General features: G+C 39.9%; 1 protein-coding gene across 2 annotated transcripts in view; it reads right to left on the bottom strand.

Moving 5' to 3' along the window:
* The window catches only part of LOC140477143 (peroxidasin homolog), a 583,119-nt gene that overhangs the window by 385,762 nt on the left and 172,622 nt on the right, over nt 1–24,735 (bottom strand). For both annotated transcript variants that reach the window (XM_072570507.1, XM_072570508.1), the window contains exon 2: nt 12,329–12,400. In XM_072570507.1, the coding sequence (XP_072426608.1) occupies nt 12,329–12,400 (72 nt within the window). The remainder of the gene's footprint in view (nt 1–12,328; nt 12,401–24,735) is intronic.

The raw sequence follows: 24,735 nt of genomic DNA on the forward strand, positions 1-24,735 counted from the left end.
GTTCCAATGTATGCTAGCCAGGGCTAAAGAGGAGAAACGAAAAAGGATTCCTTAGATTAGACTAGACTAGATTACTTACAGTGTGGAAACAGGCCCTTCGGGCCAACAAGTCCACACCGAACCCTCTGAAGAGGAACCCACCCAGACCCATTCCCCTACATTTACCTCTTCACCTAACACTACGGGAAATTTAGCATGGCCAATTCACCTAACCTTCACATTTTTGGATTGTGGGGGGAAACCAGAGCACCCACAGGAAGAATGTGCAAACTCCACAGACAGTTGCCTGAGGTGGGAATTGAACTCGGTTCTCTGGCGCTGTGAAGCAGCAGTGCTAACCACTGTGCCACCGTGCTGCCCATTAGTCATATAAATACTGCGGCTGCAAGACCAGGACAGAGGCGAGCAAACTTGCAATGCATAACTAACCTCTTGACTCCCCAGACTCTGTTTGCCATCTACTAGGCACAAATCAGGAGTGTGATGGAATACTTCCCCTATACTTGGCTGGGTGAGCACAGCGCAAGCTACACTGAAGAAGCTTGACACCATCTAAACCAAAACAGCCCCTTGATTGGCACCATATCCACAAACATCAACTGTCTCCACCACCAATGTTCAATAGCAGGAGTGTGTACCATTTGGAAGATGCACTGCAGAAATTCACCACAGCTCCAAAGACAACACATTTTAAATTCACAAATGCATCATTCTCGAAAGATGAGCGCACAAGTACATGGGAACACCATCACCTGCAAGTTCCCATCCAAGGCATTCATTATTCTGACTTGAAATACATTGCCATTTCTTCAGTGTTGCTGAGCCAAAGTCCATCCCCAATGGCATGGTGGGTCGACCTACAGTAAATGGACTGCATCAGTTCCAGGCAGTTCACCATTACCCAATCAAGGATATCAAGGATTGGTAGTAAATGCTGGCCCACCCAGCAATGCCCACACCCCATGAATTAATATTTTAAAACCCTGACTACATTGGGGATTGAAGGCTGAGCAGGGTTACTGAATACAGAATTGATGGCCATATATGTTGCAATATATGGAGGCAAACTGTTAAGAAACAAACTGTTAATTAAAAAGTCACACTAGATTTCCTACCTTGATCCAATCTTAAATCAGCTGGAATAAAACCAGAAAATCGTATTACCTGTCTGTACAATTTTCAACCCTTATTGAAAACCACTATTTAATCTGCTGCCATCACCCTTTCAGGAAGTAACTTTTAGATCAGAATTATGCACCATTTAAAAAATAATTATCCCTATCTCCCTTCTAATTTTTTCACCTTTTTTTTCCTGGGTGCTCTTGTTACAGATCCTCCTATTTTTGAAGACAGTTGCTCCTTATTACTCTACCTTTTGCAGTGCTATCATTAAGTCCCCATTCCAGTGTGATTCATTAGCCTCTTTGATCCTGGCTAGCTCTCACGGGCAGAAATAGTATTTTTGAGAGCTTTCTGTTTCCAATTGCCTCATTCTCAAAGACAGTAAGGGGGAATTGCAACAGGGTTGTAATGTGCACCAAGTCATGTTCCCCCATCACCTACCTTTGCTCCTGGATAAGCAATACCTTCATTTTAAAACTCTTCTTTTCAAATTCCTCCTTTGCCTCATCATTTCCCGTCTCTGTAACCTTTTACAGCCACATAGCCTTAAGAAATATCTGTGATCATCTGATTCTGTACACTTAAATAGCCTTGATTTTACTTACAGCCATATTCAAACATGTCAAGACCATTTCCTCCCTAAACTCCACCAGTTTTTCCACCTTCTAAATACTCATCAAAACCTAATTCTTTGACAAAGCTTTCGGTAACTTTCCCCATTTTATCTTGTGTTCCAGTCTCAAACTTTTTTATGCTCCTGTGAAGCACATATAGATGTTTTGTTACATTAAAGGTACTATATAAATAGCTGTTGCTGTTTAAGAAAAGTGGACAGAGATCAGACTGCCCATATCTCGTGTAATATCTAATTGATCGAGGCTGGGACAAGTGCATTTTCAAAAGAATCTGTCTGAGAGACTGAGACACAATTGAAAGCAGGGCGGAGTAAGCTGTGGGTGGTGCATGGAGGAGGTAGACAATAGACAATAGGTGCAGGAGTAGGCCATTCTGCCCTTCGAGCCTGCACCACCATTCATTATGATCATGGCTGATCATCCTCAATCAGTATCCTGTTCCTGCCTTATCTCCATAACCCTTGATTCCACTATCCTTGAGAGCTCTATCCACTCTTTCTTAAATGAATCCAGAGACTGGGCCTCCACTGCCCTCTGGGGCAGAGCATTCCACACAGCCACCACTCTCTGAGTGAAGAAGTTTCTCCTCATCTCTGTCCTAAATGGCCTACCCCTTATTTCTAAACTGTGTCCTCCGGTTCGGGACTCACCCATCAGCAGAAACATGTTTCCTGCCTCCAGAGTGTCCAATCCTTTAATAATCTTATAAGTCTCAATCAGATCCCCTCTCAGTCTTCTAAACTCAAGGGTATACAAGCCCAGTCGCTCTAATCTTTCAACATAGGGTAGTCCCCCCATTCCAGGAATCAACCTCGTGAACCTACATTGCACTCCCTCAATAGCCAGAATGTCTTTCCTCAAATTTGGAGACCAGAACTGCACACAATATTGCAGGTGCGGTCTCACCAGGGCCCTGTACAGCTGCAGAAGAACCTCTTTGCTTCTGTACTCACTCCCTCTTGTTATGAAGGCCAGCATGCTAATAGCTTTCTTCACTACCTGCTGTACCTGCATGCTTGCCTTCATTGACTGGTGTACAAGAACACCCAGATCTCTTTGTACTGCCCCTTTACCTAACTTGACTCCAATTAGGTAGTAATCTGCCTTCCTGTTCTTGCCACCAAAGTGGATAACCATACATTTATCCACATTAAACTGCATCTGCCATGTATCTGTCCACTCACCTAACCTGTCCAGGTCACCCTGTAATCTCCTAACATCCTCCTCACATTCCACCCTGCCACCCAGCTTTGTATCATCAGCAAATTTGCTAATGTTACTATTAATACCATCTTTTATATCATTAATATATATTGTAAAAAGCTGCGGTCCCAGCACTGATCCCTGCGGTACCCCACTGGTCACCGCCTGCCATTCCGAAAGGGAGCCGTTTATCACTACTCTTTGTTTCCTGTCAGCCAACCAATTTTCAATCCAAGTCAGTACTTTGCCCCCAATACCATGCGCCCTATTTTTGCTCACTAACCTCCTATGTGGGACTTTATCAAAGGCTGTCTGAAAGTCCAAGTACACTACATCCACTGGACCTCCCTTGTCCATCTTCAGAGTTACATCCTCAAAAAAATCCAGACGATTAGTCAAGCATGATTTCCCCTTCATAAATCCATGTTGACTCTGACCTATCCTGTTATTGCTATCCAGATGTGTCGTAATTTCATCCTTTATAATTGACTCTAGCATCTTTCCCACCACTGAGGTCAGACTAACTGGTCTATAATTTCCTGCTTGCTCTCTTGCTCCTTTCTTAAAAAGTGGTACAACAGTAGCCACCCTCCAATCTGCAGGAACTGATCTTGAATCTATTGAACTCTGGAAAATTATCACCAACGCATCCACGATCTCTCGAGCCACCTCCTTCAGTACCCTGGGATGTAGACCATCAGGCCCCGGGGACTTATCAACCTTCAGACCTAACAGTCTCTCCAACACCAATTCCTGGCAAATATAAATTCCCTTCAGTTCAGGTCCTTCAGCCACTGTTACCTCTGGGAGATTGCTTGTGTCTTCCCCAGTGAACACAGATCTGAAGTACCAATTCAACTCTTCTGCCATTTCTTTGTTCCCCATAATATATTCCCCTGTTTCTGTCTTCAAAGGCCCAATTTTAGTCTTAACCATTTTTTTCCCTTTCACATACCTAAAAAAGCTTTTACTATCCTCCTTTATATTTTTGGTCAGTTTACCTTCGTACCTCATTTTTTCTTTGCGTATTTCCTTCTTAGCAATCCTCTGTTGTTCTTTAAAAGCTTCCCAGTCCTCCATTTTCCCACTTATCTTTGCTATGTAATACTTTTTCTCTTTTGACTTTATATGTTTCTTAACTTCCCTCATCAGCCATGGCCACCCATGCCTCCTCATAGGATCTTTCTTCCTTTTTGGAATGAACTGATCCTGCAACTTCTGCATTATACCCAGAAATATCTGCCATGGTTCCTCCACTGTCATCCCTGCTAGGGCATTGCACCATTGAACTTTGGCCAGCTTCTCCCTCATAGCTCCATAGTTCCCTTTATTCAACTGAAATATTGTCACTACCGATTGTACCCTCTCCCTTTCAAATTGCAGATTGAAGCTTATTGTATTATGGTCACTACCTCCCAATGGCTCCTTCACTTCGAGGTCTCTGATCAATTCTGGTTCGTTGCACAATACCAGATCCAGAATTGCCTTCTCCCTGGTAGGCTCCAGCACCACCTGTTCTAAGAATCCATCTCTGAGGCACTCTACAAAGTCTATTTCTTGAGATCCAATACCATCCTGATTCTCCCAGTCGAACCGCATGTTGAAATCCCCCATAACAACTGTAGTAAGGTCTAATGGCAGTGGCAGCAATGCATGCAACACAGATTGTCTTGGTGTCAAAGAGGGTGGAGACTTTAAAAGTCAGCTCAGAGTCTAACAACAAATTAAAGTTGCATCAGCTTGATTAAATTAGCTGAGGAGGTGAAAAGAGATATTGGCAGAGTTTTGATAGAAACAAAACATAATTTCCCTATGTTCTACTGAAAAGTTGAGTTTAACTTGCCCAAGACAACCTTGAGACAATCAAGTATCAGAGGTAAGGTGTGAGAACACAGAACCTGGATCAGAATCTGACCTCATTACAACCTTTGTTCAACCAAAGAGCTGAATTCCAGAGGTGAGATGAGAGTGACAGCTCTTAACATCACTCGACCAAGAGTGGCATCAAGGAGCGCGAGCAAAACTGAAATCAATGAGAATCAGGTGGCAAACGCTTTGTTGGTTGGAATCATACCTGACACATAGGAAGGTGGTCTTGGTTGTTGCAGGTCAGTATTCGTAGTTCCAGGACATCTCTGCAGGAGTTCCCAGGTAGTGCTCTAAGCCCAGCCATCTTCAGCTGCTTCATCAATGATCTCTCCTTCATCATAAGGCCCGAAGTAGGGATGTTCACTGATAATTGTACTATGTTCAGCACCATTCATGACTCCTCAAACACTGAAGCAGCCCATGTTCAAATGCAACAAGATCTGGGCAATATCCAGGCTTGGGCTAACAAGTAACATTTGTGTCACACAAATACCAGGCTATAACCATCACCAATAAAGGGCAATCTAACCACTGTCCCTTAACATTCAATGGTATAACTACAACTGAATCTCCCACTACTAACATCCATAGGGTTACTATTGACCAGAAACTCAACTGGACTGACTACACAAACACTGTAGCTACAAGAACTGGTCAGAGGCTAGGAACACTGTGGTGAATAACTCACCTGCAGACTCCACAAGGTTGTGACCATTTACAAGGCACAAGTCAGAGGTGTGATGGAATATTCCACACTTGCCTGGATGGCTACAGCTCCAACAACACTCAAAAAACTTTTAGGTCATCCAGGATAAACCAGCTCACTTCATTGGCACTACATTCATAAACATCTATGCCCTCCACCACGATGCTCAGGATCAGCAGTTTATACTAACAACAAGATGACCTGCAGAAATTCACCAAGTCCTCAGATAGCACCTTCCAACCCCATGACCACTTCCATCTAGAAAGATAAGGCCAGAAGATACATGAGAACACCACCACCTTCAAATACCCCATCAAACCACTCAACACTGACTTGAAAATATGTCACTGTTCCTTTACTGTGGCTGGGTCACAATTCTGGAATTTCCTCCCTAACAGCATTTTAGATCAACCTACAGCACATGGACTGCAGCAGTTTGAGAAGACAGCTCACCACCACTTGCTCAAGGGCATTAGGGACTGGCAATAAATGCTGGCCAGCCAGCAATGCCCACATCCAACAAATGAATAAAAAATATATGAGACTAAGTGAACTCTATGTTCAGGAGAAGATTAGAGCTGAGGTTATATTTTTAGAAGAAACCAGATAAGTTGTTGTTGGAGATACTTTGAATCCTATTAATTGGTGTGATTGGAACTATTGTATACGGATCTGAAAGAGTTAAACCTTAACTGAATGCAGTAAGCAACACCTACTATGTGGATACCATGGGAACTTCTAATCAGAGTAAAGAAGGAACATGTCAGAGATACACCCTGTACTCCAAATAGTCTCTGTTGTAGTGTAGGCCATAATCATGTCATCAGGAATTGTTGCAATAGTGTAATAAACTTAATATGATTATTAGCAAGAATTTTCGAGTTAAATCAAAAAAAAATTCTAACTCACACAAAATGACTTTTCATTTGATGGAATCCACACACACAACAGAAACCATCTAAAACCAGTCCTGTGCAGTTGACAACAAGACAGGTGTTGAAGGATTTTCAGTCCAATGAATGTTGTGGAAAAGTGATAATGAGGATGAGGAATAATGCACCATGTCAAAACCATTAGAGAATTTCAATTGGGGCTTTATGGTAGTTTTGAGATCTTGTGAAGCTAGGCTGCATACATCTAAAAAGGGTGGTTTTGGAGTTATGGATATAGAACTGGAAAATGCCAACACATGTAAATGTAGGAAGAACAGAAACCTAAAATATGCTAAGTATGAATCAAAAAGTTGGGGACTTATGCAATAAGGGTATACAGTAATTTATGGGAACTTTCATCTTCTTACAGACTGGGTTAAGGAAATTTTCAGTCATGGTATTACAGATTATTCAATGACTGTTTACAAGATAGTTTCCAGATCAGTGTATTCAGGAAGCAATTAAGGATCAGACTACTTTAGATTTAGTATTGCACAATGAGAAAGGTTTAATTAATATCCTTGTTGTGAAGGAATCTCTATAGAAGAACTATTATAAGAAGAAAGAATTTTTGTTGCCATGAATAGATTTAATTGATGAAAAACAAGTATCCTATATCTAAAGAAAGCAAATTTTAGAGCTATGTTGGCCAAAGTAGATTAAGACAAGCAAGTGTTGACCAGGTTAATTCAAAGAATGAATACAAAATTTACAGATTTACAAAAACACCCAGAAAAAGTGGCTCAACCAAGGCTAAGAGTAATTAACTACAGCAGTAGTTCAAAGGAAGTAACTTATATTACCAAAAAACAATAGAAAGCATAAGGATTGGGAAATGTTTAGAATACAGCAAAGGAAGATCAAAAGATTGATAAGAAAGAACAATATGAGAGTAAATTAGCAGGAAACATGAAAGAAGTTTATAAATATTTCCAGAGGCACACAAATAGAAAGGGATGAACAAAAGAAGACATGAGACCATTAAAGATAGAGTCAGGGGAAATCATAATGGGAAATAAGGAATGTCAGAAACATTATTGAAACACTTTGTATCTCTCTCTAAGGTAAAAGATACAAAACAGTCCAGAAATAATACGGATTCAAACACTTATAGAAAATCAGGAGCTTAAAGAAATCAGTACGTCCTAGATCTGATTAACCACATCCTATGGTTTTAGAGAACTAGCTGCAGAGAGAGTGGATGTGTTGGTTTTTATCTTCAATGCTCCTTAGACTGTAGAACAGTTCTCAATGAATGTGTGTTCGGAAACAGAACTCCATATTTAAAAAAAGAGAAAATGGAAATGACAGCCACCATTAGTCGGTAAAATACCAGAATCTATGATCAAATACTTGGTAACAGCACACTAATCATGATCTGATTAAGCAGGTGCAGCACGTATTTATGAAAGATAAATCATGTTTGACAAATTTGTTAGTCTTTAAACAATGTAACTGACAGTTTGATAAGTGGAAATGAATCGATGTAGTTTATTTGGATTTTCAAGTAATATTCAAAGAGTGCTTCACAAGAGATTACTACACACAATTAGCATTCATAGGATTGGGGAGTGTTATATAAGCATAGCTTGTGAATAACGTAATTGCTTAAAAATGTGTTGCTGGAGAAGGAGAATCAATGTTTCAGGCATAAGCCCTTCTTCAGGAATAACGTAATTGGCCAAACACAGAGGTTAAAAATAAACAAGTTGGTTAGCTGTGACTATTCCAGTACTGCAAAATACACATCAACTATTTACAATCTACAATAATGAATAAGATTAGAGGTAAGTATAGCATGTTCAATTTTGTGGGAAACCTATCCGTGAGGAAGATGCAAAGTAACTGTTGGGGTAATAGAAAAGATTAATTGGACTGATTCATGCAATTAGTGGAATTGTCCTATGAGAACAGAATGGTAGACTAGGATTATATTCACTGGTGGGAAAAAGAATCAGTGGTGATTTAACAGAAACATATCACATTCTTAAAAGGCTTAACAGGCATAGGCTAAAAAAGATGCCTTCCTTTGCAAGAAATTGAGAACACAAATTCATTGTCTCAGAACAACGGATTAAATCATTCAAACCAAAAATGAGGAGGCATTGCTTTGCTCAAAGGTTGTGAAACTCAAGAATTCCTACTCAATAAAATTGTGGATGTTTAAACATAGGATATGTTCAAGACATTTTTCAATATATTTATGGGGACAAAGAAAATGAAGGAATATGGCAACTTTGTGAAAATATCAAATTTAGTTTGAAGATTAGCCTCAATCTTCTTGAATGTCCAAGGTGGTTCAAAGGGTCAAGTAATATACTTTAACTTCTTGTTATATTTCTTATATTGTTACATTCTCATGCTGCAGATTTTGGTTTTGTTTTATTCAATTTATCTTAGCAAACTAACTAAAACACCTGAAAATATCTATTCATGTCGTTTTAGGAATGAAATTAATTTTGCAACCATTTCCTTCACAAATTCTAAAAATATATCAATAGTGAATTTCACTGATCTTGTACATATTCATGAATTTTTCTGATGCCCAAGTTTAGTTGTTATAGGAGTATTTTAATCACACCTGCTGAGTAACAATGCAGTGAGTCAGTCTGTTGTTCTTCTAACATTCTTGGCAAGAACACCATACTCAATGCTCATGACTCTCAAACAGAGTCTTAGCACAGTTCCAAGAAATATTCTGATATAGTGTATAATAAGCTAAAAGGAAATCTCTGTCCTTTGGAACTATCTCATGACACATGCTTTGGTACTGCATCAGGATTTTCTTCAAAAGGTACAGTTGTTTCAAGAACTAGGATATAACTTTACATCTGCAATGTCTTGCACAAAAACCTTGTCTAAAGACAGTTGACAGAATGAAATAATAAACATCAAATGAAAGGCATTTTACACTTATGTGAGGAATAAGAGAATGGTCAAAGAAAGAGTAGGACCGATCAGGGATAGCATAGGGAACTTGTGTGTGGAGTCTGAGGTGGTAGAGGAAGCCCTAAATGAGTTTTTTGATTCTGTTTTTATGAAAGAAACAAACTTTGTAGTGAATGAAACCTTTGAAGAGCAGGTGTGCATGCTGAAATGGATTGAGATAGAGGAAGCTGATGTGCTGAAAATTTTGCCAAACATTAGGATTGACAAGTCGCCAGGCCTGGACCAGATTTGTCCTCGTATGCTTTGGGAAATGAGAAATGCGATTGCTTCACCACTTGCAGAGATCTTTGCATCCTCGCTCTCCACTGAAGTCGTACCTGAGGACTGGAGAGAGGCAAATGTAATTCCTCTCTTCAAGAAAGGAAATAGGGAAATCCCCATCAATTACAGACCAGTAAGTCTCACGTCTGTTGTCTGCAAGGTGTTAGAAAGGATTCTGAGGGATAGGATTTATGACCATCTGGAAGAGCATGGCTTGATTAAATGCGGTCAACATGGCTTTGTGAGGGGCAGGTCATGCCTCACAAACCTGATCGAGTTCTTTGAGGATGTGACCAGAAAAGTTGATGAGGGTTGAGCTGTGGATGTGGTGTATGCAGATTTCAGCAAGGCATTTGATAAAGTTCCCCATGGTAGCTCATTCAGAAGGTCAGGAGGAATGGGATTCAGGGGAACATAGCTGTCTGGATACAGAATTGGCTGGCCAACAGAAGACAGCGAGTGGTAGTAGAAGGAAAATATTCTGCCTGGAAGTCAGTGGTGAGTGGTGTTCCACAGGGCTCTGTCCTTGGGCCTGTATTGTTTGTAATTTTTATTAATGACTTGGATGAGGGGATTGAAGGATGGTTCAGCAAGTTTGCAGACGACACAAAGGTTGGAGGTGTCATTGACACTACAGAGGGCTGTGGTAGACTGCAGCGGGACATTGACAGGATGCAAAGATGAGCTGAGAGGTGGCAGATGGAGTTCAACCTGGATAAATGTGAGGTGATGCATTTTGGAAGGTCGAATTTGAAAGCTGAGTACAAGATTAAGGATAGGATTCTTGGCAGTGTGGAGGAACAGAGGGATCTTGGTGTGCAGGTACATAGATCCCTTAAAATGGCCACCCAAGTAGACAGGGTTGTTAAGAAAGCATATGGTGTTTTGGCTTTCCTTAGAGGGGGATTGAGTTTAAGAGTTATGAGATCTTGTTGCAGCTCTATAAAACTTTGGTTAAACCGCACTTGGAATACTGCGTCCAGTTCTGGTCGCCCTATTATAGGAAAGATGTGGATGCTTTGGAGAGGGTTCAGAGGAGGTTTACATGGATGCTGTCTGGACTGGAGGGCTTATCTTATGAAGAGAGGTGGACTGAGCTCGGACTTTTTTCATTGGAGAAAAGGAGGAGGAGAGGGGACCTAATTGAGGTATACAAGATAATGAGAGGCATAGATAGAGCAGATAGCCAGAGACTATTTCCCAGGGTAGAAATGGCTAACATGAGGGCTCATAGTTTTAAGCTGGTTGGAGGAAAGTATAGAGGGGATGTCAGAGGCGGGTTCTTTACACAGAGAGTTGTGAGAGCATGGAATGCTTTGCCAGCAGCAGTTGTGGAAGCAAGGTCATTGGGGACATTTAAGAGACTGCTGGACATGCATATGGTCACAGAAATTTGAGGGTGCATACATGAGGATCAATGGTCGGCACAACCTCGTGGGCTGAAGGGCCTGTTCTGTGCTGTACTGTTCTATGTTCTATGAAAGCTGTAATGATGTCACACAGCTACCATGCTTGGCCACCTTTCAATTACTGGAAAACATGCAGAATTGGTACAGGCTTAGAAGCAGATAACCAGCAACACCTTGGCCAAGGAGTTCATAGCTTAGGAAAACATTTAAAAAATAATAAATTAAACAAAATTCTTGACAAAAATAGATGAGGAACAATTAGTAGGAATTTGTTCATGTGTTTTGGATATCACAATTAGATATTGCAACTACAGCATTTGGCCCTTGACACAGTTATTAATTATCTGGAACATTGCTACCATCAATTGTGTGTGTTTCATGTGACATAAACACACTATGTCCATACAGTCATAGAGTTATACATACATACATGCATCACACTTTCTGTGAAAAGGTTGCCCCTCAGGTCTCTTATAAATCACACCCCTCTCACCATAAAACCTATAACCCTCTTGTTTGGGCTTCCCTTCCCTAGTGAAAGACCCTGGTTATTCACCCTATCAATGTCCATGTCCATTATGATTTCATAAACCTCTATAAGTTCACCCCTTAGCCTCCGATGCTCCACGGAAAATATCCCCAGCTTATTCACCCTCTCCTTGTAACTCAAGCCCTCCAATCCCAGCAATATCTTTGGAAATTTTCTCTCAATCTTTCCAAGTTTAACAACATTTTTCAGGGACACCAGAATTGAACCAATATTCTGCAAGTGGCCTGTACAGCCACATCATGACATCCAAACTCCTATACTCAATGAATTACTAATGAAGACAATCTTCACTACCCTGTCTACCTGGTACTCCACATTCAAGGAATTATGCAACTGCACCCCTAGGTTTCATTGTTTGACAACACTCCCCAGGGCCCCACCATTAACTTAATAAGTCCTGCCCTAGTTTGCCTTACTAAACGCAACACCTCATATTTGCTAAAAAGAACATATACTGTATGAATAAGTCAATTTTATATGAGCTCAGTTTTGAATGATTACATACAATAATATTATTTTCATTTAGCTTAAAAATACAACATTATTTGGAGCACATGATGCAGTAACAGAAATGACATACTCCCTCTGATGAATATCTCCAGTGCAGAATTGCTATCCACAGGTGTACCTCTATAGTTTACTTGCTGAGTGCATAAAATGAGGTTAACAACCGAAACTGAATAATCACTCACAGTGTGTTTAGGTTCTTTTGCCTCTTAAAAGCTCCAGGTGGAATTTCTCTGATCCTGTTAAATCTCAGATCCCTGCAAGAAAATCAGTAAAATTCAAACATTAATCATTGAAAGTGCTGTTTCATTGGTAATAATTAAATAAACTGATTTTAACTTGCTAGGTGTAGCTGTATCCCAAATGTTGAATTTTCTCTTCTAGGATTCTCCATCATAGCTGGTTCTGGATATTCTGACAGAGTGCCTTGGGGTGGCATGGTGGCTCACTGGTTAGCATTGTTGCCTCACAGCACCAGGTACATTGGTTCAATTCTACCTTTGAATGACTGTATAGAGTTTGCACATTCGCCCCGTGTCTACATGGGTTTCCTCTGGGTTCTTCAGTTTCCTCTCAGTCCAAAGATGTGTTGGTTAGGTTGATTGGCCATGCTAAATTGTCCATAGTGTCCTGGGATATGTAGATTAGGTGGATTAGTTATGGGAAATACAGAGTTACAGGGATAGGGTAAAGATGTGAGTCTGGGTGAGATATTTTTTGGACGGTCAGTGTGGACTCAATGGGTCAAATGGCCCGCTTTCACACGGAAGTAATTCTATATTTTTTTAAATTCTATAACATTTCCTGGTTCCAACTACTACAAGAAACATTCCCAATAGGATGGGAATAGTGGGAGAACATCCAGTCAGTCAAGGTGATGTTTTGAGATTTCCTATATTTTCTTTCACATTTTACGTTATGTTTATGGCAATAAAAATTAACAGTATTGTCACCGAAGATTGGGACTATAAGATTAATAAAATCAAAAAGCCACATATATCCTCTATTAAGCACTCTCTAAAGAGTTTCAATTACTGTATTTTTTAATGAGTAGCTGCCTATCAAAAGGGTTGACTGGGGCATTCCCTTCAGGAGATGACCTGTCTCTGTCTCCTCCCAGACAGGTCCACAATGACCTAGACTGAACATGGTGGCATTCTGGCAATGTCAATAGACATGAGGGTCAGTCAGAGTCGAGAATGTGGTGCTGGAAAAACACTGCAGGTCAGGCAGCATCTGAGGAACAGGAGAATCGATGTTATGGGCAAAACCTTTTCTTGGTGAGCCAAGGAGGTGGAGAAATAAATGGGAGGGTGGTGGGGCTTGGGGGAAAGTAGCTGAGAGTGCAACAGGAAGATGGAAGTGGGGGTAATGGTGATAGGTCGGAGACGAGGGTGAGCGGATAGGTGGGAAGGATGATGGACAGGTAGGACAGGTCATGAGTGTAGTGTCGAATTGGAAGGTTGGATCTGGGATAAGGTGGAGGAAGGGAAATGAGGAAACTGGTGAAATCCACATTAATGACGTGTGGTTGGAGAGTCCCAAGGTAGAAGATGAGGCATTCTTCCTCCAGGAATCAGGTGGAGGAGGAGACCCAGGACCTGCATGTCCTTAACGGACTGGGAGGGCAAGTTGAAGTGTTTGACGATGGGGTTGGTTAGTGAAGGTGACCTGGAGATGTTCTCTGAAGCGTTCTGCAAGTAGCTATCCTGTCTCCCCGATGTAGAGGAGACCGCATCGGGAGCAATGGATGCTGTAAATGCAATGTGTGGCAGTGCAGGTAAAACTCTGATGGATGTGGAAGGCGGGGGGGGGGGGGGGGGGGGGAGGTCTGGGTGCAGGTCTTACAATTCCTGTGGTGGCGTAGGAAGGTGTTGGGAGGGGAGGGTGGGTTGGTAGGGGGTCAGTCAACTAGGTTCAAATCCCACATTGGTGGCTGGTGGATTTGAAATTAATAAAACTTTGGAATAAAATGTTAACCTCAGTAGAAATGATCATTGGTTGTTGTAAAACAAAAATCTAATTTACTAATGCCTTTTAAGGAAGAAAATTTGCAATCCTTACTTGTAACTTCAGAACCAGAACAATGTGGTTGCCATGTAAAAAGGCCTAGCAAAATATGCAGAAAGGGATGAGCAACAAATGATATTCACATCCCATAAAATCACAAAAATAGGTCTTAGAACTATGAATACCTGCCATTCCCAGTCAAATTAAAGGATTCCCTGAATTCCAGTAGACTTGTGAAGGGTCAACTATTATCCTTATACTTATGGGGCTACAGACCCATTGTGGTTTATTCTGCTGCTAAAGTACAGGTCTGCCTCCTTTCAAGAATACATCTAGGTTAGTCAAAAATTTGGAGGCATACTGGATGTAGTGTTAAGCGCAAAACCAAAATCTGTATTAGATATTACATGGCATCTGGAGTGTAAATTTCATTGAATTTCTTTACATTTATGTTCTAGCAAGCATTGAAAGCTATCACAGAGATTAGTGAGCCCTGCAGGATTTGCAATGATTAAGATGAATATAAAATCCAGCACAGTTTACTAGTCTTGCTCCTAAACTTCCAATGTGAGGTCTGGCAGCCAAATGTGTGCACTGGGATTAGGAGTTCATAAAATGTACTTTATGGTATCACATATAAATTCAGATATCAATATTGGAGGTGGAAAGCTAACTTCTGAATAAACCTTTCAAATAAAGAGATATAAAGCACAGAAATTCATTCAACAATTAAACTGAAAGAGGACTTATAAATATATTTGTTGCCAATTGTTTCAAACATTTTTCATAAGAAGCCAAACTATTGCTTGGAATGTTAGAGGAGAAAACAAAAGTGAAAAAGAATGATTAATGCTAACTCTTCTTAATGCCCACAAATCTAAATCTCACTGAAAAACATGTTAATATTTGCAGAGCTTCCCCAAGGTGTCCTGCATTTTCTTTTTTGAAGATTGATGAAATTTCACCCAAGAGAACATCCAATGATGATCATTAAAATACAATCCATATTTAGGCGAAAGTGAGGACTGCAGATGCTGGAGATTAGAATCGAAAGTGTGGTGCTGGAAAAGCATAGCAGGTCAGGTAGCATCCAAGGAGCAGAAGAATCGAAAATTCGGGGAATATGTTTTAGCCCGAAACGTCGATTCTCCTGCTCCTCGGATTCTGCCTGACCTGCTGTGCTTTTCCAGCACCACACTCCAGAATCCATATTTAGACTGGTCACCGGTTATCTTGGCTCTTTGATTGTGGAAGCTAGACTGCTTTGAAATCAACAAGTCACACCTCAATTAAAATCGTGGCAGCATAATTTGATATAAATGTGTTATTTCCTCATCTCAGTGTTTTTGTTGCTTGGTTTCCATCACTTCATGCACCCATTCTACAAGTTGCAGCACTGAATAGGAGCTCAGCAAGCACAAACATTTTTTAAAACTGCTGCAACTTTTTAAAATGATAAATTTCACTTAGATAGTACTGATAGAGTTGATGTCACTTCAGAATGTTCAGGCCAGCAGTTTCCTACTCTGATGGAACCTGGGTGAAACAGGAGTTTGAAAAGTAATGGGACTTCACATATGCTCAAAAGTCCATCAAGTACCCCCAAACTCTCAGACAACTAGACTTAGCTAGGAATCCTATAAAGTTATGCAAACTGGGCTCCTATTTGTTGTGTTTTGTCCTTCAGTCCGTATGCCAGTATACCTTTAAGAGATATATTCATGATACAATCATGCCATTATTTCACATGACCTGAGAGTATAATGATCTCATACTTGACTTCAATCCAATTATTCACAACATTTATAACAAAGTAAACTACCCAATAGCATATATTGATGCAATTAAATATGATCTGATCACCATGATGGAGATGGGGCTGCAGGAGGATAAGGATTTGGTCCGGAATATTGAAGTGTATGTGATAATCAAGATTAAGAATCAAGGTAAAAGGTGGAGAGATAGCATTATTAATCAAGGATAGCATTTGTGCAATGAATCTGTTTCAGCAGAAGAGGATGTAGAATCAATTTAGGTGAAGATGAGTAATAGGAGGGGAAATAAGTCATGAATAGGAAACATCTACAGGGCCTATAAATATAAATTTATATAGACAAGAAAAAGCGTACAAGAAAAAATATTGGCTGCCTGTGATAAGGGGACAACAATAACCAAGGATAGCTTTATTCTACATAGACACTAGAAAAGTCAGATTAATAGTAGACTGGATGAGAAGTTCATAGAATACTTTTGAGGTTATTCATAGAGCAGTGTGTTTTGGAACTGACCAGAGAGCAGGTTAGAATCAATTGTTTTACATTGTTTAGTGTGACAGGGTTAATTATTGACTTCAGAGTAAAGACAATCCTAAGTAGCAGCAACCACAATAGCTATTTATAAATTAATCTCTTTGGACATGTTATAACACACTCCGGATTTGAATCTAAGCCTTCTGGCCCGGAGGTATGGACGCTACCAGGTCTGGTAGTGACCATAATTTGATTACATTTACATTCAGTTTAAATGAGAGACTATTGGTCTAAGAATAATATTTCAATCTGAATATTAAATTAATGTGGGCATGAGAGTTAAGATAACTGAATTAAAGTGGTTTATTAGGCTTCAGGATACATCAATAGAGACATAGTAGCAGACATTTAAGGGACAGTAAACGATAGGTTAAACTATTTTCATGGTGAATTTACATACAGAAGTTAATGGAGACAGCATTTTTACCCTCTATTGTGGATTCACTTTGACCACTTGATATTTCAGACTGCGATCTCAGTAAACATTTTGAAGCTATTTGTGCCTGTTAGATAATTGCCAGAGAGTATGGAAGAGACTCAAACCACCAAATGACTGTAACTCTATAGGAGAGACTGTAACTCCACAACTGTGGAGTTTGCATATTCTCCGTGTCTGCATGGGTTTCCTCCAGGGGCTCCAAGGTGTGCAGGTTAGGTGAATTGCCCACGCTAAATTGCCCACAGTGTTCAGGGGTGTGTAGGTTAGGTGCACTCATCAGGGGTAAATGTAGACTAATAAGGTGGGGGAGTGGATCTGGGTGAATTGCTCTTTGGAGGGTCGCTGTGGACTGGTTGGGCTGAAGGACCTGTTTCAACACTGTAGGGATTCCTTGATTATATGAGTTGGAAGATGTGAAGCAATTATTTTGTCTCAAACAATTAGGTTTAGCCCAAAGCAACTTCGTCATCACAGCAACAAACTTCCAATTTGATAGTTTCTTCAGGTGACATACTGAAATCCAGAACTTTGGATTATTAAAATAGGACAACAAGGATCATATATCATGCCCAGTGGAAGGTTTTGGCCTTGACTATTTCAGAAGGTCGAGCCAAAATGTCAAACATGATCTAATTCCATAATTCCTGTCAATACTCACTGAGCAAGCAAGTTTCACGGACAAGCCCCCTCACCACTCCCCCCCAACCAAGTTCAAACCCGAGCCCAGTTGATTCCATTGTGGGTGTAGGTGTCTTATAACTCTCCACACTCCACAACCACCAGCACAACCCTAGGGTTGTGGATTCTGCTTTGAGGATTCTGCTAAGCTTCTTAAGGAAATGGAACTCGGAGGAGTTATGAACTATAGTTTGGATTCAGGAAACTCTTGCAAGCTATGCTTAAAAGGCCTTACGCATGACCTGCTATGACTCATTCCATGTCCTCCATAATGCCTTCAGGCCTTCCATGCCCATTCTCTTGCCCTGCATCCTCCATGCCTAATCATTCAATATGCACATTGAAACCAATGAGTCATAAAATAAAAATGACATATTTTGAAATAAACCCAAAGAAAACCTATTCAGAAAAATGTTTTGAAGATAATTGCTACTCTTAACAATCCTAAAAAAGTAACAATCAGACAGGGGCATTGCAATAGCAATAACAAAAGCTTTATCTCATTTCACTTCTCTTCATCTTGTCTAAATAAACATACATTAATTGAAACAAAGAGTTCAAAAAAAAAAGGTAAATGTAGAGTAACAGGGTAGGGGAATGGGTCTGGGCAGATGACTCTTCAGAAGGTCGATGTGGATTTGTTGGGCTGAAGGGCCTGTTTCCACACTGTAGGGATTCTAAAATTCTAATGGCATATTATTGTCAGGTTTACAAATTAAACGCATTCGATTGGTTTAGATTGCTGTACTTCTGCCAGTAGCTACAAGTAAATTGTCACGAAGTCACTTCAAGTCTGAGTATCCTTTTAACAATATGAAAAGTGTTTGGTGCTATTGAAACTCTTCTTCAACTCTTAAGAATTTTTTTCCTTTCAGTCACTTTTTCTCTAAACTTAATTTTTCTTTCTCTCTTTATATCTATCTCTCACTGTAGCTTATTTGACACTGAAGACACTATTATAATTCACTCTTACATCTCAGTCTTTGCACTAATAATTCTGCAATACTTCAATCTGTTTGAATAAAGAAATACACCTGTTCATTCAGATCCCTGATGCCCTGTAAAGACCATAGTGCCACTTTCATCTCACATTCCAGCAACTTACAACAGAAAATATCATTGCCATTAACAGGCATAGGCAAGCTTAATAAATAGCGACTGCTGTTCAGTCTCCTGCCATGGGGACTGTAAAAGATTGCGTAGACAATCTGTAAAAATGTGGAATTATTTTAGTGATTGAAAATATGTTTTCAGCAATGAGAAGTCCCACAGAACAGAATTACACTGTCTGTTTCATATCATGTATAAAAAAGATTGAATAAAAAATTGGCAGTGAGACCTTTTATTTTGTATTTAATACGTTATTACATAAAAATATGCAACCCTGAGCACTAGATCTTACTATTTCAAATCAGTCATGGTTATTGTGAATGGGCTATTAATGCCTGCTATTCCTCCCCGACCTCCGACATTATCTTGCTCCCACATGACGATAATATACTAACATCAGACTTGATTGATTCAGAGTGGGCCCCCAGCCACTTTCTGGGACCTCTTTTGGAGGGGATTTCCCCATGCCTATTGAAAACAAATATCCAACCCCACAGATTGTACCCCATAATAATGTTCCCAACCTTGAAACCAATCCTCCATTACTTTCCCCATCCAAAATCCCAGACTTGCCTCTAGTCTAGCCTCCATACAGATCAGCTAACAGCTCTCTCAAGTGTCACTTCTTCCCAAATCGGAATGGAAGTCCTAGTCTGAATCATTTGTGTCTGCTCTTAGCATATAATTACATGTGACAGCAGAATTCAATGTTAGTGGGCTCAAGACCAACTTTTCTGTTGATGTGAGGATTTGGAAAAATATTTCCATGTCAATTCAAGTCTCTGTCCTCACTTCATAAAACATTGCATTCTGCTTTGTACATGGAGCTGTAGCTTGGTGAACATAGTCACTCATTTAGTTACCCCTTGACTGCCCAGTAATGTTAATGGGTCACCAATGTGCTCGCATACCCAAGCAACTTTACTGAGGAGAACAGATTTAATGTACTGACTCTTTTAATCTCTCAAATTGGTTACAGCAAATTTGCCAGTGAATAGTTTCAGTTAATACAGAAGTTATTATAGCATGTCCTGCTGTTACAGTCTTATTTTCAGTAAACGGCGGACTAGCCACCTTCTTTTCCTAGCTGATATGTTAGCTGATATTGTTCATGGTTATGTCTCTTCAGATTTCACTCACTTTTAAATTGGTCATTATCATCACTTTCCTCAAAAAGAAATCCTTAACCTCAGTCTTAAAAACTGCTTTCTCAATTCTAAACAATCTTTCTTTCCAAGGTCCTTGATTTTGTTTTCATTTTCAAATTCGTCTTCCCTGAAACTCCATGTTTGAATTACTTCAGTCACATTTGTACCCAATTATGCGCTCAAAACATCACAAATTACATCCTGTACATCTGTGACAATGGTAAGCTTTCTTACCTTTTAACACTGTTTCTACACAAAATCTACTCAGTAGAAAATCAGTTTCTTGGTGCACAATCTCAAAGGTTAACAAGACCAGTTTATGAACAATTCTCCAGCTCAAATACAGTGAAACAGGGCAGAAGCTTTGTTTTTCAAAAGTAGCTTTGTGCTCCTTGCTGACATTGTGATTAGTTTAAGACACTCACACATTTTATACAAAGGCAAATAAACTTCAGCAGTGATAAAGAATAGGTCAGTTAATACAAGTGAATTTTCCAATGCAATTTTCACTAAGGACTGTGCTAGATTGTTACAACTCTTTATTTTTATGACACACACATGATTATAACTTTATCATGGAGGTGCTAAATATCATAGAGTTATTAAGGAGATTCTTGATTTTCTTTATTTTCCAAATACTTTCTAACAATTTCCTTATGTAATTTGTAGCATTTGTGCAATGCCTGAGTGTTGCAGCAGAAACTCTAGACCTCTGTCATAGTTGGTGATTATATTGTGCAAAGGGGTTTAAAGGGAGTCACCACAGTTCATCAAGCTCTGATCCAATAATTTATGAGGATTGCTTAGGCATCACTCTAGTGTAATGGTAGTAACAATGTCAAAGGCTGCTGACTTCTCTCAGGAAGGCAGTGCTCATTCTCCTCACGTCCTCGTTGTTACCTAAAAAACCAGCCAGCCCAGACTGCTGCCACCCTGACAGTGTCCTTAGGTCCTTGTGTCTCTACCTTCTCCATATCTACTCTATGCAGGTCTCTGAGTATTCTGTAAATTTCAATCAGATTCCCCGTTATTCTTCTAAACTCCATCACATACAGATTGAGAGTCGTCAACCACTTCTCATGAGACAAGCCATTTATTCCCAGGACCGTTTTTGTGAATTGCCTCTAACCCCCTCCATGGCCACCGCATCCTTCTTTAAATATTGGTCCCAAAATTGCTCGCAATATTCAAAATGCAGTCTGACTAGAGCCTTATACAGCCTCAGCAATGTGCCCCTGCTGTTGCATTCTAGCACCTTCAAAACAAATGTTAAAACTGCATTTGCCTTCCTAACTGCCAACTGAACCTGCATGTTACCCTTAGCCCTGAAATAGTGTTATCATTTCAATCTAATTTGCTACTGTAATATATATAAAACCATGCAATACATACTCCAAATGTGATTTAGATTAGATTAGATTACTTACAGTGTGGAAACAGGCCCTTCGGCCCAACAAGCCCACACCAACCCGCCAAAGCGCAACCCACTCAGACCCCTTCCCCTACACCTAACACTACAGGCAATTTAACCTGGCCAATTCACATAACCTGCACATTTTTGGATTGTGGGAGGAAACTGGAGCACCCGGAGGAAAGCCACGCAGACATGGGGAGAATGTGCAAACTCCACACAGTCAGTCGCCTGAGGTGGGAATTGAACCGGGTCTCTGGCGCTGTGAAGCAGCAGTGTTAACCACTGTGCCTCCGTGCCGCCCCAAATCTTTAATATTTTCCTGGATTTCTCAGTTAACTATTTTCATTTTATCATTTTTTTCCTAGCTGGATATTTCTCATTCTGATTACACTCCAGCAGATTTCAATCCAATTCTCCTCGGATAATATATTCTTACTGCTTATTTCAACTAAAGTGATTTACCTCCTTATCAATCAATACTTCAGCATTAACTCTCACTTGGTTCTAAAGTCAGGATCCTAAAGCTTGCAGGTAAGCAATTCTGTCAATTGAACTGTTTCAATAACTCAATGCCTCCCCGGACAGTAAGCTCACCTCCTTCAGCTCCACTGGATGGTCACCAATCATACTTTTCTGTATTATCTGAGTTATAAACTGTCTAACACTGCATGTTGTTCGTAACCACAGTCTAGGGGAGGACGATCTTAAAAATCCTTACCCTATGATCCTACCAAAACTGGCTAATTGTAGCTTGTGCAATTAACCCTCTATCCAAAAAGATGCAAGTTTCTGATAATGATGCTGCAGATTAATTCAATGTTATTCTGGTCTTTCATGCTCCACTTCTCCCTTTAGAATAAAAAGATGTTTATTAAAATCACACTGGAAAATAAGCAATTGTACTTCTGAGCATTCATTCTCAGTTTGACTGGCTGTGAAATATTGACTAGACAGGAATTTTTGCTGGGTCCCTCTCATTTCATTATTGTACTCAGAGAGAAACATGTTATCAGTAAGTAAAGCAATTCCAACATTGATACAGCAAGTGAAAGACCTTAAAAGATCTTACATAACATTCTCTAATGGAATGACTGATCTTTGTGTCTTTTTTTCACTTCCTGGAGGGGAAATGCCTGACCTCTATTTGGCAATTACCAACAGGGGCATGATTAAAATCTGGAGCTTACTGTGTGGCCAATTGCAAATGCAAACCTGTGTTCTGATACTCCATGTTATGGCCTGTCTCAGCATTCCACAGTATAGCTTGTGAACAAGACTTCATTTTTAGCCGTTAACAAATATGCAAGTTCCAAAAGACATTTTCAGTACTGAAAGAGATTAATCCACTCTGTTTCATGTCAGTAATGTGTGCCAGTAACAAAAAAAAATCACTTTTATTACTGCAATTCACTACAGTTGTGACTAGTTTGCTCTGAGCATTGGTTAAGATTATAGCGCTTAATACAACTTATTCAGGAACGTTGCTATCGTCCACAGGGTGTCTATTAATTTTGTTTTTGTTGCTAATACTACCAGGAAATTAAGGTGAAATCTATGTCATTTTTTTTAAATTGGCCAGTAAAAAATGAAACATGATTATTCTATAATGATGGAATGGGTTTTATAAGTAGCCAGTAAAATACTTACAGTCTAAAACTATTAAATACACCAATCACTCATATGTACACCCAATACGGTATATGCAGAATTTTGGTAAATTCAGGGAAAATATACCAAATCTGATGTTATTCATTATACACAAGGCAACTACTAAAAATCACTCTACTCAATTTTAAACACTTAGGCAGTTCCTTGGGATTGAAGCTGACTTATTTATGGGTATGAAATGGCTGACAAGTCCAATGTGTGATTGGAAGACTCTGCTCCATGTGTGGCAGGTGATGCTTTAAAGGACCAGATGTGCTGTTGGAAATTTGTGATCTCTCTCCAATGTCTCATCTCCTACCTCTGCATGGTCCTAATGAAGTGCCTTCCTGAAAATTACTTCTCCATTTTGATCAGTCAAAGAACAGGACCTCCCATGAGTCAGTGGGGGATGTTCTGATATATTCAGGGATTTTCTGGGGACATACCCTAAATAATTTCCACTATCCTCCTGTGGGTCTGCTATTACAAATGCATTTGGAGTTGCACAGTTGCTTCAGGAATCAGATATCAGGCATACAATTTTTATGTCCCCATGCAGTGGTGGTATTGGTTTTGAGTGAATATTGCTGATCGTGTTGTTTTGGGAGAGGTGCAACTTTGAGACTGACTTTCTTAGCATCAGATTTGAAGGATCTGTAAAGGTACTGCTTGTGGCAACCTCCAGTACTTTGAGGTTCCCAATGCATTGTCTCTGAAGTAGAAAGGGACATAGGGTTTGCCTAACTTCATGGGTTTGAGATCCTCATCTTCAAATACTCTATTCATTAGAAGGGCAAAAGCTGATCTGCCATAGTGGAGGTGATGAATTTCATTGTCTACATTTGTCTTCAACAAGAGGCTCCCAAGATACAGAGAAATGTCCACATTTTCCAGATGTTAATCTTGACCAACTGGGGTGGGGAATGGAATATTTTGTTGTGAGAATTGATTCTAAGATGTTCTTGGCTTTTCAGGTGTTTAGTGAAAGGTCCACTTGATGGAGAGAAAGAGTTGACAATGAGTAAGTTTCTCAGGAACCACAGACAATATAATGATTTTGGATAAAAGCAAATTACTGCGGATGCTGGAATCTGAAACCAAAAGAGAAAATGCTGGAAAGTCTCAGCAGGTTTGGCAGCATCTGTAAGGAGAGAAAAGAGGATAAAAGCAAATTACTGCGGATGCTGGAATCTAAAACTGGATAAAAGCAAATTACTATGGATGCTGGAATCTAGACTCGAAATGTCCGTTCTTTTCTCTCCTTACAGATGCTGCCAGACCTGCTGAGATTTTCCAGCATTTTCTCTTTTGGAATATAATGATTTTGTTTGGTAATTTGGGGAAATATTTGTAAAGAATGAGCCAATGGTAATTGAGAAAATGAGTTGTGGTACACTTACACAAATGAAGAACTTACTTGAAAGGTATTGGGAGAGAATTAAGATAAGACTTTGAACATAGGTGCAGGGTTCACTGTGTGCACTTAACATCTACCTCCTCGTGGCACTGCAAGCACTGCACTAAATTTACACTGCATGCAACTATGCTTCTTGAAATGATCATTAGTTACAGAGATTCAGTATCAATGGACGGCTAGTACTGATTTAAGGTAGCCTGCGCTTTGTCATGAATAGGTTCACTGTGATTCTAGGAAGTGTACAAGATTGATGGGAAGAGGAAAAGAGAAGAGATATCCTGTATCCACAGAGTGCAGGTGGCCCTCCAGACACTCAATCAGGAGGCATAGAGAAGAACCAATCCCACGTGATCACAGAGGGAAATCTCTTCTTCATTAAACAGTGGAAACAGAGTCTTTGAACACTTTTAAGACATTGGT

The sequence above is a fragment of the Chiloscyllium punctatum genome, chromosome 5, assembly GCF_047496795.1.
Source record: "Chiloscyllium punctatum isolate Juve2018m chromosome 5, sChiPun1.3, whole genome shotgun sequence".
Taxonomy (NCBI): domain Eukaryota; kingdom Metazoa; phylum Chordata; class Chondrichthyes; order Orectolobiformes; family Hemiscylliidae; genus Chiloscyllium; species Chiloscyllium punctatum.